Raw genomic sequence first — 15,940 nt, 5'->3', positions numbered from 1 at the left:
TTTAAAAAATAATTAAATTATTAAATATAGAGCATTTATCCAATATTAATTATATTTTTATGTGAATTTTATAAAATATATATAAAATAATTTAAAATTATATTTAATATTATAATTATATCTATATTTATTTAATTTAACATAATTTTATGATTAATAAAGATATATAAATATATATTAAAAAATAATTTTAATTTATAGAAATAAATAAATTATATAATAATAATTAAAATTCGTCATAACATATTCATTTAATATAAAAAAATAAAATAAAATATTATTTTGTTTTATTTTATATAAAAAATAAAAATATTCTTATAAATTATTTTTTTACTAAACTAATAATAAATACTTTGATATAAAATAATTAATTTTTAAATTTATTTTTATAATTATAATAATATTAATTATTATATATATATATAAAAAAAAAAATTATATATTTCTTAAATAGAAGAGATAATAAATTTATTATAAAAATCATATAATATAATAAAAATTTAAAATTATAAAACATCTTTATAAATAAACAATTTAAATCAATTAAAAAAATAAAATAAAAAAAGATAAAATATAAATATGAATTGTATTACCTAAACTTCCGAAATAGATATATAATAATAACAAAAGTAATAATAACTTTAAAGATAATAATAAGTAAATTTTTACATATTTTTAAAAAATGAAAATCTTTAATTAATCTTTTTTTGTTTTTTTTTTTTTTTAAAAAAGGGCTTTTCATCTAATATTATTATTTCTTAACCATAAACTTCTTAAAAATGTATTTAAAAAAATATTATTACTATACTTAAATAATACAAATATATATTTTTTATATTATTTTATTCATTTTTTATATTAAAAGCATAATATGATGAATAATTAAATTATTATTAATAGGAAGCTTGTAGGCTTTACATTGCTAATATAGTATTAACAAATTAAGTAAAATAAATAAAATAATAATAATTTAATTTTTAAAAATTTATATATACAAAAAGGTTAAAGAATTAATATAAGATAAAAATGAGCTTTTATAAAAATATTAAAAATTAGAGGTATTTTTTTTTTTTAACTTTTTAAACAAAACAAAAAAATAAAAAATTAATAATTTTTAACTTTTAATTAATATAATTTTATTTCTTTTATTTTATTAGAAAAGGTAATTAGATACATAATTAAGTTTAGCAGAAGAAAGAAAAAAAAGAAATAGAAGAACTGCTCACGAAATAGAAAGACATTATAAATGTCCTTAATAATAATGCTAAAAATCATATGGTTCTGAAGGTTCATTAGCTTAACATATTAAACTTAAACATCCTGAATTTTACTAAAGTATATCAATGAATGTTTCCTAAAATATAAGTTCAGGATAAAATATTAAATAGTAAAATGGATAAAATTATTAATCTTCTGAATGTTCTGATTCTTACATAGAAGAAAACTAATCTTCTACATCATCTAAATGTATTTTTTTTTTTTTAGTTTATTAAATATTTATATATTATTAGAAAATAACGAAAAAAATATGATTAATGACAATAATAGTGATATAAGTATTGATTAAAATGAGAACAAAATCCAAGATTGATAAAAAAATAATATTTAAATGAAAAATAAATATATTAATATAATATATAGATTAACAAAAAAAAAAAAAAAAAAAAAAAAAAAAAAAATAGTAAATATTTTATTAATATTAAAATTATTTATATTTGCATTAAAAAAAATTTTATATTTTTCGCCATGATACTATTAATATAAAATAATTATAAATATATAATATATTAATGAAAAAAAAAAAAAATCCTATTTTTTATTTATTTATTATTAAAAATAAATTTATTGTCACAACTGATTTTTATAATATATTTAAAAAATAAAAAAAAATACAAAAATTATATTTTTACTAAAATTAAATAGTATTTTTAAGATATAAAAATAAATAAATGATATAAGAAGATAATATTAGTAATAATCAATAAGATTTTAATTATAATATAGCCCTAGAAAACGATTAACCTAAAGCTATTTCAAACCAATAAAAAGCTAATTTAATATCGACAATAGATGAGCCAATAAAAGAAACAATAGTAAATAAAATATATATATAAATGTAATAATAATAATACTAATAATAATAATAATAGATGAGAGATTTAAGAATGATTGCTCTTAAATTAAAATATGTAATATTACCAAGAAATGATCAGGATAAAATAAAATAATTAAGAAATTGTAAAAATAATTAATTTTAACTTAAAATAATCAAATAAAAAAAAGGGGATTTATGGGGACCTTTAGTTTTATGTTTAGCACTAGCAATGTAATTTTTTTTATTTTTTTTAAAAAAAGCAAAAAGTTATATAAGTTTTTTAAGATGAAATAAAAAAAACTTTATGATTAATAAAAATTATGTTTAAATTAAAATAATAATTAAAAAAAAAAGCACTTTATGTATAAAAACTGAAGAAAGATCAGAATATGTTTTCGTTACAATTTTTGTAGTTATTTGGATAGGAGCAGGTTTTGTAACTTTAAATACAAAATTACTAGGAGGAAAAATGTTAATTTTTTATTTTAAAAATAAAATATATATATATTTTATAATTTTTTTTTTTTTTTTTTTAGATCTTTTTTTTAATCTGTATGTATATTAGGTTATTGTGTATTTCCTATTAATATATCCTCTTTTATTTCACTTTTCTTATTTAAAGAGTATATTGCATTATTTATTATAAAAGTGATTTTACTTATTGCTAGTTTTATTTGGGCTACTAGAGGTTACATTTTTTAGAATTTTTTTTTTTTTTATAATTTTATATATAGCATCTATTCCATTTATGGTAGCTTTAGTAAGTGAAGAAAAAAAACTTCTTGCAGTTTATCCTGTCTGTTTATATTATTTGTTTTTAAGCTGGTTTGCTCTTGTAGCATGAAAATATATAAATAATAAAAATTAAATGAATATATAATTATATAAAAAAATATATTTTTCTTATTAAATATTTTATTTTTCAGAATAGAAAATTATAAAAAAAATAATAAAAAATTAATTTTATTCCCTTTTTTTTTTATTAAAAAAATTTATATTTTTTTTTTTTTTTTTTGTTAAAAAAAAAATATAAACTATAACAAAACTTTTATTAATTTATTTACACAAATATTTTTTTTTTTTTTTAAGTTAAATAAATGAAATAAAGAAATTTATTTATATTTTTCTAGTTAAAGGTTGTATTATAGTAAATGTCCTTTCCGAAAAATTTTATATAATTAAAGTAATTAAATTAATAATAATTTAATAAAAAATTCAAACAAATTTACGAACATCATTTAAAATTTCATCTATAAATTAATTTAATTTAATCTTTTATTATAAAAATAATAAAAAAAATTAATTACTTTTTATTAAAAAAAAAAAAAAAAATTATATATATAAGTATAATAAATAAAATACATATCCATTATTTTATAATTGTTTTATTAACTAGTTAACTTTTTATTCATTTAATAAAGTACAATTAACAATTCCCTCTAAAATTTCAACACTTATTTATTCATCACTATTAAACTATTATAAAAAATTAAATAAAAAGAAAGAAAAAATATTATGCATACATCAATAAGTTATTAAAATGCACTAACAAAATAATTTCTCATTTTAACTTTTTAAATCTATATAGAAAATTAAAGAAAACCTAAAATAAATATATAATCACATATATTATAATTCTATATATAAAAGATATAAAATATATAAATATAAAATTTTATTAATATAATTATTTCAAATATAAAAAAATATAAAATTAATAAATAAATATATATAAATATAAATAAATATATATATATATATATATATTTATATTTTTGAATTACTATATTTTTATTTTTTATTTTTATTAATTTATATTTTTATATTTTTTAATTTTTTGTTTATTTATATATAATAAATATACTATTTAATTCCAATTTATCATCATTTGTTAATTTTTATGCTACAAAAATTTCATTTACAATTTCTTATGCTTTAATTTCTTCTCCACACATTTATTTATAACCTAAAAAACATAAAAAATTCTAAAAAAAATTAATAATAAAATATAAAAATATATTTATATATATATTTCAAAAAAAGATACCTTAAATAATTTTTTATTTATTAATCAAACCAAAATTATTATCAAAATATTATTTTAATTAATCAATATCATTAATAAAAATAGGTATATTATTCAATAGTACAGCCACAGCATTTCTAAATTTATTTTTAGTGGTAAATAGTACCAATTTTTCTTTTATTTTATTATCTAAAGGTTCCACATTAAAATTATTAATAATCCACGGATGTGCGCATGCCTCAGAAGCCGAAATTCTTTTTTAAGGGTCTACTTAAAGCATTGAATTTATTAATTCTTTTGCTTCTTGAGAAATATTTTCATTTATATCAAATTTCCCAATTTTAATTTTTTCAAATACTTTTTAATCTGAATTTCCATAAAATGGTGGTTATCCATTTAACAAAATATACATAATTATTCCAATAGACCAGACATCACTTTTCTCATCATATTTATTTTCTGTAATAGTTTCCGGTGGTGTATAATAAGGAGGTGAGACGATTTCTTATTTAGACTCGATTTCTTTTGAAAAATCAATTAGTTTTAAAATACTATTATTTTATTTTGTAAAAAATAATATATTTTCAGGTTTCATATGCTTATGTACTATATTAAAAATATGACAATATACAATTGCAGATAATATTTATTTCATATATTTTGATGCTATTTTTTCATTTAATGGCTATAAATTTTTTATTGTATCTAATAATTCTTAGCCTTAACAATATCTTTTTTTTTTTTTTTCGTTTTTTTTTTTTTCGGTTTTTCGGTTTTTTTTTTTTTTTAGTTTTTTACTCTGTTATTATATATCGGTATTTTTCGTCTTGAAAATGCTCAAATACTTTTACTATATATGGATGATCTATTTATTTCAATAACTGTAATTCTTTAGATAGTTATTGATTTTCTTTCCCTTTTATTTTTTTTACAGGAACCACTTTCAGTACTCGTATTTAACCTGTTTTTTTATGTGTTGCTAAACATGTACAGCCTATAAGACCTATTTATTTATTTATAAAATTTTTGTTATTAGTTTTACTTTCGCCTATTATTTTTCCAATTTAGTATTAATTTAATATATCTTAGGCTGATCTTTATTAAATAGTAATATTATCAGGATAATTATAATCGTTATTTTTGGAAATTGTTTTTAAAGTAGATTAATCATTTACAATATTATTATTTTTTATATTTTTGCATGACGTGCTTTATGCAGATTTTTCATATTTTAATTGACTTTGTTTATCTATTTCTATTTAAGTAGTTTAAACTTCTTTTTATTATATATATATATATTGTAAATTAATAAAAATAAGTAAAAAATATATTAATAATTATATATTTTAATGTTTTATTTAAATAAAAAAATATTTTTTACCATTTATTTTTTCTTCGATTGTTTTATCTAAAATCTAATTTTAAGATTAACAGCAACCCATCTTTTTAGTTTTATTGAAAAAAATAAAAAATATATATATATATATATATTTTATTTGATTATTGGTTTTATTAAAATGTTATGAAGTTTATATTAATTAAAATAAAATTATTTTAAAGAATTAAAAAAAAAAAAATATAAAACTAATAAATATTTAATATACAAAATATAAATAATTTTTATTTTATTAAATTGTCTAATATATACTTAACATTTAATTTATTTATAAAATTTCATATAAGTTAAATTTACATTAAAATAAAAAAAAAAAATGTTTAATTAATATAAATCTCTTCTTATTATTACATTAAACAATTCAAATAGTAAAAATAAGAAAAATTAAATTAATAATTTTACTTATAAAATATATAATAATTAATAATAAAATACTTAAAAATTAAATAATATATATTAATCAAATATAAATAATATAAAAAAATTAATTATAAAAATAAAAATTAATATTTCCATTAAATAACTTAAAAACTATAATCAATATAAAACAAAAAATAAGTAAAAAATTAAATCTTATAAGATAATGTTATTTAATATATATCGTAAAAGATGATGTGGCCGAGTGGTCCAAGGCGGTAGATTAAGGCTCTATTCCGAAAGGGCGCGAGTTCGAACCTCGCCATCATCAAATTTTTTATTTTTTAAATAAAAGAAAAAAAAAAAAAAAAAAAAAAAAGACAAAAAAAAAGGAAGTACAAATAAATAAAAAAATAAAAGAAAAAAAAAATATATATATTAAAAATACAAAATAAATACACTATTTATAAATTTCTAAAAAAATAAACAAAAATATACAATAAATAAAAAAATCATATTATATATTATAATTAATTTTAACTCCATTATCCTGTTGTTTATTCCTATTTATTTTTTACTGTCTTTTTATAGACTCCTGCTCCTTCTATATAATCATTTGAAAAAGCACCAAAGAAATAGGAATTGTCATAAAATTTTAATAAACCAGTTCCATGCCTTTTCCCATTTTAAAAAAATCCTTCATATTAAACCCAAGAATTCATATTTAATGAAAAATTATTATAATTTATTTAATTATTATCATGCATAATATTATATAAAACACCTCTTCCATGATATAAATTATTTACCCATTCACCTTCATAAATAAGTTTTTAATTTTTATCATATAATTTACCAACACCTTATTTTTAATCATTTTAAAATTCACCTTCATAATAACCACCGTCAGGTTCAATAAGTTTTCCTTTTCCAGATCTAATATTTATACATTTAATTTATCCTTAATAAACTTAACCGTTAGTATAATAAACTTTAGATTTAATAACTCCTCTTTCAATTTTTTCAATTTAAACTTTTTTTAATTAATTTTTATTTAAAATAAAAAAAACCTTTATGATTTTAAATTTATTGTATATCGTAATTTTTTAAATAATTTTCTATTAATTTATTTGGTTTTTATTTAATTTAATTTTATTCATATATTTTATTAAATTAGCTAAAATTTATTTATTATTAAAAGGATGACGAATCATTATGTTTCATATTATAATAATTATCTTATATATAAATATATTAATATATATTTATTAATATATATTTTTATATATTTTATTTAAATATATTTTTTTTTATTTTTTAATAAAACTCAATTAATAAAAGTTTTTTATCTTTTTATCGTTTTTTTTGTTGAGTTTTTTAATATAATTAATATATTATTTATAAATATTTAAATTTATATATATTTTAAAATAAAAGCATATTTAAATATAAATTATACTATTTTTTCCATTATAAGTTTTTTCTTAGAATTTAAATTATTATTACTATTCTAAATTAAAATTAAATATATATTTTTTAATAATCATAATTTTTACTTAAGTAGTTAATGTTTAATTATTTTAAAATAAATTTTAATTTGTGTAAGATGAATTTGGAGATTGTATATTATTTTTATGAATCGAATTATATTTATTTGAAGAATTTTGAATTTTTAAATAAAGATAGATTTCGGTTTATTTTTTTCAAATCTATTTTTTTCTGCACTAGAATTATGAGAAAATAAAATATTTCTATCTTAAATGCATTAATTTTTGTTTTATATTTAAAAATATTCATTTCTAATATTTTAAATGCTTTATTTATCCTATTAACAATTTATTTCAATTATATTTTAATTTATATTTGGATTTTATATTATATTCTAATAATTGTTATTAGTATTGTATATTATATCATCATATGATTTCCGTAAAAGTTTATAACTTTTTACTGAAATTTATTAAATTCTGGGAGATTCTATATATTTTATTATTTGTGGATTATTGATATATTATAAATTAATAAATTCATTTAAATTTGTTCCCTAAAGCGCTTTTTCTAAACATTTTATAGTTTAATTTTTAAATAGATAAAATAGTTTTTTTAATTTTTTTTTTTTAAAAAATAAATATAATATTATCAATTTAAATTGTTTATTGAAATTTAAAATAAATAATAAATTATAGTATTATATTAAATATATAAAAAATAAAAAGTTATTATTTAAATTATAAATATATATATATATATATATTATAGAGTCTATTTAATATTATATATGTAAAATTATATATAAAAACATATAAATAATCTTAAAATCAAATTAATTCATCATATTCTTCCTATACATCGCTTTAAATTTATTCAGAAGATTCATTACTTCTATTTTTACTTTTAATATCATATTAATTTGTTATCTATTTATTTAATTAATAGTATTGTTATTCAAGTAATTAGACTTTTTCATGTAACTTTTAATTTTCAATTTATAATAATTCCATCTTTTTGTTAAAAAATAAAAATATAGTTTAAAAATAAATACAAATAATTACAATCTATTAATTATTAACATCTTTCTATTTATATTACTCAAATTCATTATGTTAATAATTTAAAATATTTGATTTATAATTTTCTTTATTGTCAATTTTTTTTTAAGAATTTACTAATAAACTTTACTCTGTTTTTTATCTTTTGATTAAAAGAATTATATATATATAAATAATTAAATATGTAAATTTAAAATATAAATAAATATATATATTAAATTATATATAAATATATATTTATATATATATATATATTTATATTTTTACTCTTAAATTATCTATTTTTAATCATTTTATTTTAAATTGTTAGGAATAAAATTTTAGTATTTATTAATGAAAGTGCTTTATGTATTCTAGTTAGTTGTATTAACGGATTATTATTATTAAATACTTCCGAATTTATTTTTTTATTAAATTATAATTTATTTTTCAAATTATTAATTTTTATAAGAATGTAATTATATATTTAAATTTTAAATTTATTTAGTTTACTAATAATTATGATTTTTTAAATTTTCTTAATCTTCTTCGAATTTTGATTCCTATTCTTTTAATTAAAGTTAAAGATTTAATTCATTTTATTTTAAAGCCCCTTATAATTATATAATAGTAGCATTTTGTTCATTTATTTAGTTTTTTAAATTCTAAACCTTATTCTTAAATTAATTTTTAATATTATTTTCATTATTTATCTTTTATAATTAAAAATCGTTTAATTATTTTTCCATTTATGCCATTTAATTATTAACTTCAATCATGTTTTAACTAAAATATTATTTCATTTATAATATTTCATTATAAAAATGTTATTTAGCCTAATCATATTCTTTTTAAATGTCTTAATTTTTTTATAAAATTTAAAATTTCTCGCTTTCTAATTCTTATCTTTTTTTTAAATAAAATCAATTTTTTATTAGGCAATATTATTTTCTTATATTCTTTAATTTAATGAAATGTTTAAAAATTTATTGCTTTCTAAAATTTATATGAATTTTTATTAAAAATCATTATTATTATTATTATTATTATTATTATTATTATCAATATTTTAATTTGAATTAATTTTCCTGTCTAAAATTTTTTATATTTATTCTTCATATGCAATTTTTTATTTAAAAAGTTATAATTCTAATTCTTTTTGCATTTCTTATTTTTATTCATTATCTTAAAATTCTTTTTATTATAACTATTAATTTTTTTATTCTAGAAAATTTATATGCATTTATAATTCATTTATTTATTTATTTTATAATTGTATTTATTTTTCTTTTTATTCTAGTAGTTATTTAAATTCCTAATTATAAAAATAAATTAATAATAATTATAAAAATTTTAAATTATATACTTTAATTTAATTTTCTTAATATTTTAAATTTCATTATTATTATTCTTTTAAAATTATATATATAATAAAAATATATATAATTATATATATATATATAAAATATATATATATTTATATATATATATTTTATATATATTTTTTATATATCTATAATTTATATTAAATACCTAATTATCTTATATTTTTTATTGGTCTTGTTAATTTAATTTTTCGCTTTCATATTTTTAAATAATTTAATTTTAAATTTATTCAAAATGTGCCTTCCAAAAAAGTCTATTTTCTTCATTTTTTTCTTATATACTATTTTACTAATCCATTAAACTTTATTCCAAACTTTAATTTCTTTAAGTAATTTATTCATTAATCTAAATAATATTTATGTTTTCCTATAAAACCTTATCTATTTTTTCTTCATAAATTTATATTTATTACTAAAACATTCTTTCATATTATTATTAAGTATTTATATGATTATTATTTATGCTTTGTTAAAGTCTATTGTTTTCTAATTAAAATAATGCTAATTAATTTTCTAATTCACTAACTTTGTTTTCTGCTTTATTTAAGCGAATTAATAATACCTAGTTTTATTATTTATGCTATTTTTAACCTTTTTTATTTTAATACTTTATATATTTATATATAAATTTTTTTTAAAAAACCTTATTCTTATTAATAATTATTATTATCAAAACTACTTCTTTCGCTTTCGTTTATTATTTCCAAGCCTAAATTTTAAAATTATGGATTTCTTAGATTTTTATATATCTGCTTTTACTATTACATAATATCATTTTAATTTTATTATTAATCATAAGTAAAATCATTACTATTTTCGTACATTTCTTATTATTTTTCATACATTTAATCTTTATTTTCGTATATTTCTTCTTATTTTTCGTACATTTAATCCTTATTATGATATGAATCTTATTGATTTTCAAATTCATATTATGGATTATCGTATGTTTATTCTTTATTTTCGTAATTTTAACATTCATCCTCAATTTCATTTAATAAGATATTTTAATTCATTTTATATTTATTTTTTTAGCAATTTAAATTTGGAAAAAGTTATCTTTTATTAAATATAAATAAAAGAAAATGTATTATTAATATTCAAATATTATTTTTTAAAAAATATTATTTTTTTCTAAATTTAATTTTTTTAATATTTTATTGGACAAAATTTGATTTGAATTATGCAATTTATATATATATAGATAAATATATATATATATATATATATATATATATATATATATATATATATATATATATATATTTATATATATATATATTCACTCTCATCTTAATATTTACAAAACTAAATTAATAAAAATAATTAATTATACAATTATAAATATTCTATAAAAAATAATATAGATCATTAAATAAGCCTCAAAAATTAATATTTTTCATATTTCTTAATATAAAAAGCATTTAATATATGATTTTATATTATTTAAATGACAATATTATGTAAAATTAAAAAAAGTACCATAAAATAAGATATAAATTACAAATTAATTTTTTGTTTTCTCCAAAAAATATTTTTTTACCTAAAATATGTTTAAAATAAGATTTTGACATTAAATTTATTTTCATTTGATTAAAAATACATATATTAAAAAAAAATATTCAATATTTTAAAATATAATAAAGAAACAAAAAAATGAGAATATGAATTAACTCTTATGTGTATATATTAATAAAACTAATATTTTTTTTATAAAATACATACACTTATATATAATTTAAATTAATACCTACGATTTTTCAATAAAAATAAATTGTTAAAAAATTTCTACGTAATATTTTTTAAACTATATTTTTTCCTAAAAAAAAACCTTAAAATAATAAATTAAATTCTAACTTTAATTAAAAAATTTGAAAAAGAATTCTAATATAATATATATCGCATATTTCTATAGAAAAAATAGAAAAAAATACATCTTAAATTTTAATATATTCTTTTTTTATTATCTCAATAAAAAATAAAATAATATCTAAAATACATTAAATAACGTTTTTAATTAATATTTACTGTTTTTGAAGTTTTACAAAAGAAAAAAAAAAAAAAAAATCAAAAGTAAAAGTAAAAGTAAAAGTAAAAAAAAGAAAAAAAAAAATGATAAAAACACATAAAAAAATAATTCCAATAATTCTATTAATCCTTATATAAACAATAAAAGCCGATTTACCAATCCATTGTTTAAAAAATTAGGTAACAGGATACTGGATCCTCTAACGAGGAAAAATTGAAGCCACAAATAATGAGCGAAAAATGGTTTCATGTGGTCATTAATCTCCTGATAATGAAAATACAAGCTATAAAGCTTTAAACGGAAAATTAGATGTAGTTGAAAATGAAGAAATAATAAAAATAAATCCCGATTTTACAGTTTCTGGTGATAAAGGAACAGGTAAATGGACATTAATATATGACGAAGGTTGGGAAATAGATTATAATAATACTAAATATACCCATTTTTTCAAATATTATAATTAAAATGGTAATTATAAAACCGATTGTGATAACACACTTGTTGGTTGGTTTAATTCTTATTCAGTTTCTTAAAGAGGATGTTCTATTGCTAAAAAAAAAGACTAAATGTAAAATAATAATAACGTAAATGAAACTGCTCCTAAAAATCTTAGTATAGTATAACCCAAAAACATTGAAAAAAAGCCTTCAACAGGTATTTTTGATGATAATGATGGACTTTTTGGTTAAAAAAATACTAAAAAAAACTCCATTTATAATAATGATCTTTTTGATGAAAATAAAAGCTTTTATAATGATAATAAAGATGATCCTTTATTTAAAAAAAAAGATGATTTATTTAAAAAAAACGACGAAATATTAAATAAACACAATGACTATTCTTGGAGTTCTGAAAATAATTCTTCGTATTATTATTCATTTTCTTAACTATAATCTACTAAATCATCAAAACATTTATCCCATGAATAAATAATTACTAAATTAAACTCAATTAAAGGAAAGACCTGGAAAGCTGGCCTTTCGAAAAATTTCGAAGGCTTTTCGATGTAAAAAATGAACACTTATGCTGGTTCAAAAAGACATTAATAAAAACATCATATAAATAAAAAAGAAGTTTTCAGTTTTGCTCAGATAAACAAAAATAATGTATAATACTCTCATTTTTCACGTGAAAATCTATCTGATTTACCTAAAAATTTCGATTGGGTAAAAGATTCTCCAAGAGTAATTGAGTAAAAAGACTGTGGGAGTTGTTATGCTATAGCCACGACTAATATGTTGACTGCTAGAAATAAAATCACTAATAGAGACAATGTATAGTTCTCAGCATAGCATTCTTTAGATTGTAATTATTATAATTAAGGCTGTTAAGGTGGATATGGATTTCTTACTTCTAAATTCTTTAGTGAATTTGAACTTGTACCAGAAAGCTGTCATCCATATAGGGCCACTAATGGTTCATGCAATACATGCGATGTTGATAAATTAGAATATGTATACAGAGTTACTGATTATGGGTAAATATACATTTTATTTTATTTTATTTTATAAAAAAGATACATAGGAGGTGCTTATGGGAAATGCAGTGAGAGATTAATGATGGAAGAAATACATAAAAATGGCCCTATAGTTGTATCTTTTGAACCAGCGATGGACTTTATGTATTATCAAGAAGGTATCTATCACTCTGTAGATGCTAATGATTGGATTTTAGGTGATGAAGATAAATTACCTTAATGGGAAAAAGTAGATCATTCGGTATTATGTGTAGGTTGGGGGGAAAATGAAGATGGAAAATATTGGCTTGTTTAAAATTCTTGGGGAGAAGATTGGGGAGAAAAAGGTTATTTTAAAATAAGAAGAGGAACAGATGAAAGTAATATTGAAAGTATGGGAGAAAGGGCTTTTATTAAAAAAGAAAAAAGATAAAAAGTTTTCTTATAAAAATAATCTAAATACTGAAATAAATAAATAATATTATATTGTTTTATTTTTATTTTATATTTAAAATTATTATATTCAGTTTTTTTCTATTAGTATATTATTATGATAGTTATTAGAAAAAATCTGTATAATTGTATCTATTTGTAGAATCCGAATCAAAATTTTATATATAAAAATAGTTGTTTGTACTTTAGGATTCAAAAGTCTTTTTAGTCACATTAGGTAGTATGCTCTCAATATTATTTTTAAATTCAAATGCTTATTTAGACTTTTTAATGGGTTTTTAAAATTCAAAAAGTGATTAAGATTTACTTGATTAATTTTTAAATAAATAATAATTTTATTTTATATTATTATATTATTTTCCATCATCTATTTTATCTTTTTTATTTGTCATATGTTTAGGTGAACTTAGAAATATTTATCTTTCTAAGTTTCGGATAATTCTAGGGATATGATATTATTATTTAGTTTGATTATTATATTAAATATAAGTATCTTTTTTTATTAAGCTATTTTTTTTTATAAATTATAATAAAAATATATTTTTTTATATATACTATTTATGAAATTGCATATTTTTTTGTTAATATCGATTAATTATTTATTATAAATATGTGAACTAGAAACTTAATATAGATTAGTTGAATTATTTTAAATTATTTTTTTTGTATTAGATTTATTATTAGTTAATAAATTTTGGTTTATTATTATTTCTTTAATTTTTTTTTTTTAAATACTTCTTAATAAATTAATAAATTACTATTTTTTAATAAAATATGAAAAAAATTTATGTAAAATATATATAAAAAAATTATTATTTATTATTTGAACTAAAAAAAATATAAAATATAATTAAAAATATAATTAAAAATAAAATAAAAATAAAAAATAAAACATATTATAACAAAATAAAACAAAAAAAGAAAATATTAAAAAATAAAATAGGATAAATAAATAATATAAATATTATAAAAACTTTAAAAATTTATAATATATTATATTAAAACAATATAATTAAAAAAATATATTTGATAAACTTATATATTGAAAAAATTAAATAAATTAATTTAAATTATATAAAAAAAAAGAAGTAAATATATATATAATATAATATCTTTATAATAATAATTTTATTTATAGTTATATTTATATTTATATTTATAATTATATAATATCTTAACTTATTTATATAATTTAATTTAATTTTTATATAATGCAAATAATATTATTAATGATTTTTAAAAAATAAATTACATCATCGTTTATTATATCTTTTTCTTTTTTTTATTATAACTAATATTATCTATCATTTTTTAATCTTTTTTTTAATTATCATCAATAATATTATTATTGAAATTTTTATTATAATTAACATTATTTTTATTATTTTTAATATTATTAATTTTATTAATATTATTATTATTATTATTATTTTTATTATTATTTTTATTATTATTATTTATTATATTATCTGAATTTTTTCTTACTTTATAATATATTTATTTACTATCAATTTTATTTTTTTACATATTATGATTATTTTCTTTTTATTTATATTTATTTGTTTTTTTTTTTCATAATTTTGATATTTTATTATTTCACTTTTATTTTCCTTTTCATTTTCAATTTTATTTTCATTTATATTATCATTTTCGTTTTCTTTTTATATATAATTTTCATTCTCATTTTCATTTTATAAGTTTTCATTACTATTATATCTTATAATTTTTTTAAATAATCTTTATTAACATTATAAGGTTTACTATTATATATCGTCATTTATATTTAAATATCAGTATTTTTTTCTATAATATTTTATATTTTTTAAATAAACTTAATTTATATAAGTAACAAATTTATATTTGCTACTCTTTTTTTATTTAAATATAAATATATTAAAATTTTTAAAAATATTAAATTGTAAATTTATGAAACATTAATTAATAAAATTTTTAAAATAATAAAACAAATTAATTTATAATAAATATTTCAATATTATATAATTATTATTATTTTATTTTTATTTAATGTTTATTGATTATAATAACATAAAAAAAATTTAACTTATTAAATATCGAATTTATTTTATTTAATTTTTAGAAATAAATAAGAAATAAATAGAAAAATAAAAAATTTAATAAATAATAAATAAAAAAAATAAATTATATATATATATATATATATTTATATATATTTACTAGTTTATATTCTTTTCTT

General features: G+C 14.7%; 4 protein-coding genes and 1 non-coding gene across 5 annotated transcripts, besides 42 other annotated features; 4 read left to right on the top strand and 1 right to left on the bottom strand. All coding sequences in view use genetic code 6, as the record gives it.

Moving 5' to 3' along the window:
- Nucleotides 1–579: 579 nt before the first annotated feature.
- Nucleotides 580–1,591, top strand: IMG5_141600 (zinc C2H2 type family protein, putative; the record flags this gene model as incomplete). The annotated part of the gene is made up of 6 exons (XM_004031307.1): nucleotides 580–657; nucleotides 733–781; nucleotides 866–945; nucleotides 1,002–1,058; nucleotides 1,158–1,467; nucleotides 1,512–1,591. The coding sequence occupies 6 exons, from the start codon at nucleotides 580–582 to the stop codon at nucleotides 1,589–1,591; spliced, it is 654 nt and encodes a 217-aa protein (XP_004031355.1).
- Nucleotides 615–662: a microsatellite.
- A 56-nt stretch (nucleotides 1,592–1,647) lies between the features above and the next one.
- Nucleotides 1,648–1,679: a microsatellite.
- A 270-nt stretch (nucleotides 1,680–1,949) lies between these two features.
- On the top strand, nucleotides 1,950–2,939 carry IMG5_141590 (Yip1 domain member 6 protein; the record flags this gene model as incomplete). The annotated part of the gene is made up of 6 exons (XM_004031306.1): nucleotides 1,950–2,093; nucleotides 2,151–2,238; nucleotides 2,284–2,326; nucleotides 2,450–2,566; nucleotides 2,632–2,783; nucleotides 2,830–2,939. The coding sequence occupies 6 exons, from the start codon at nucleotides 1,950–1,952 to the stop codon at nucleotides 2,937–2,939; spliced, it is 654 nt and encodes a 217-aa protein (XP_004031354.1).
- Nucleotides 2,118–2,149: a microsatellite.
- A 794-nt stretch (nucleotides 2,940–3,733) lies between the features above and the next one.
- Nucleotides 3,734–3,859: a microsatellite.
- Nucleotides 3,746–3,845: a microsatellite.
- Nucleotides 3,821–3,868: a microsatellite.
- Nucleotides 3,862–3,933: a microsatellite.
- Nucleotides 3,884–3,944: a microsatellite.
- Nucleotides 3,886–3,942: a microsatellite.
- Nucleotides 3,945–4,128: 184 nt separating the features above from the next.
- On the bottom strand, nucleotides 4,129–5,563 carry IMG5_141580 (protein kinase domain protein; the record flags this gene model as incomplete). Its single annotated transcript, XM_004031305.1, has 2 exons — nucleotides 4,129–4,852; nucleotides 4,920–5,563. The coding sequence occupies 2 exons, from the start codon at nucleotides 5,561–5,563 to the stop codon at nucleotides 4,129–4,131; spliced, it is 1,368 nt and encodes a 455-aa protein (XP_004031353.1).
- Nucleotides 4,856–4,891: a microsatellite.
- A 562-nt stretch (nucleotides 5,564–6,125) lies between the features above and the next one.
- Nucleotides 6,126–6,205, top strand: IMG5_141570. The gene has a single exon. It is a non-coding gene; the product is annotated as a tRNA-Leu (tRNA).
- Nucleotides 6,206–6,224: 19 nt separating this feature from the next.
- Nucleotides 6,225–6,265: a microsatellite.
- Nucleotides 6,266–7,126: 861 nt separating this feature from the next.
- Nucleotides 7,127–7,180: a microsatellite.
- Nucleotides 7,181–8,579: 1,399 nt separating this feature from the next.
- Nucleotides 8,580–8,684: a microsatellite.
- Nucleotides 8,583–8,675: a microsatellite.
- Nucleotides 8,619–8,684: a microsatellite.
- Nucleotides 8,629–8,684: a microsatellite.
- A 140-nt stretch (nucleotides 8,685–8,824) lies between these two features.
- Nucleotides 8,825–8,869: a microsatellite.
- Nucleotides 8,870–9,429: 560 nt separating this feature from the next.
- Nucleotides 9,430–9,464: a microsatellite.
- Nucleotides 9,465–9,819: 355 nt separating this feature from the next.
- Nucleotides 9,820–9,893: a microsatellite.
- Nucleotides 9,823–9,893: a microsatellite.
- Nucleotides 9,823–9,904: a microsatellite.
- Nucleotides 9,839–9,928: a microsatellite.
- Nucleotides 9,869–9,915: a microsatellite.
- Nucleotides 9,871–9,915: a microsatellite.
- A 670-nt stretch (nucleotides 9,929–10,598) lies between the features above and the next one.
- Nucleotides 10,599–10,686: a microsatellite.
- Nucleotides 10,601–10,676: a microsatellite.
- Nucleotides 10,601–10,686: a microsatellite.
- A 203-nt stretch (nucleotides 10,687–10,889) lies between these two features.
- Nucleotides 10,890–10,938: a microsatellite.
- Nucleotides 10,939–10,978: 40 nt separating this feature from the next.
- Nucleotides 10,979–11,069: a microsatellite.
- Nucleotides 11,070–11,856: 787 nt separating this feature from the next.
- Nucleotides 11,857–11,884: a microsatellite.
- On the top strand, nucleotides 11,882–13,738 carry IMG5_141560 (hypothetical protein; the record flags this gene model as incomplete). The annotated part of the gene is made up of 2 exons (XM_004031304.1): nucleotides 11,882–13,293; nucleotides 13,333–13,738. The coding sequence occupies exons 1-2, from the start codon at nucleotides 11,900–11,902 to the stop codon at nucleotides 13,736–13,738; spliced, it is 1,800 nt and encodes a 599-aa protein (XP_004031352.1). The 5' UTR covers nucleotides 11,882–11,899.
- An 817-nt stretch (nucleotides 13,739–14,555) lies between these two features.
- Nucleotides 14,556–14,617: a microsatellite.
- Nucleotides 14,567–14,607: a microsatellite.
- Nucleotides 14,618–14,829: 212 nt separating the features above from the next.
- Nucleotides 14,830–14,893: a microsatellite.
- Nucleotides 14,851–14,893: a microsatellite.
- Nucleotides 14,894–15,078: 185 nt separating this feature from the next.
- Nucleotides 15,079–15,194: a microsatellite.
- Nucleotides 15,083–15,194: a microsatellite.
- Nucleotides 15,098–15,194: a microsatellite.
- Nucleotides 15,104–15,194: a microsatellite.
- A 125-nt stretch (nucleotides 15,195–15,319) lies between these two features.
- Nucleotides 15,320–15,418: a microsatellite.
- Nucleotides 15,337–15,421: a microsatellite.
- Nucleotides 15,392–15,453: a microsatellite.
- Nucleotides 15,454–15,886: 433 nt separating this feature from the next.
- Nucleotides 15,887–15,917: a microsatellite.
- Between the last annotated feature and the right edge of the window lie 23 nt (nucleotides 15,918–15,940).

This window comes from Ichthyophthirius multifiliis (genome assembly GCF_000220395.1).
Source record: "Ichthyophthirius multifiliis unplaced genomic scaffold scaff_1120509251100, whole genome shotgun sequence".
NCBI classification, from domain to species: Eukaryota; Ciliophora; class Oligohymenophorea; order Hymenostomatida; genus Ichthyophthirius; species Ichthyophthirius multifiliis.
The sequence above is the reverse complement of the archived record's forward strand: the minus strand, read 5'-3'. Positions and strand labels throughout refer to the sequence as shown.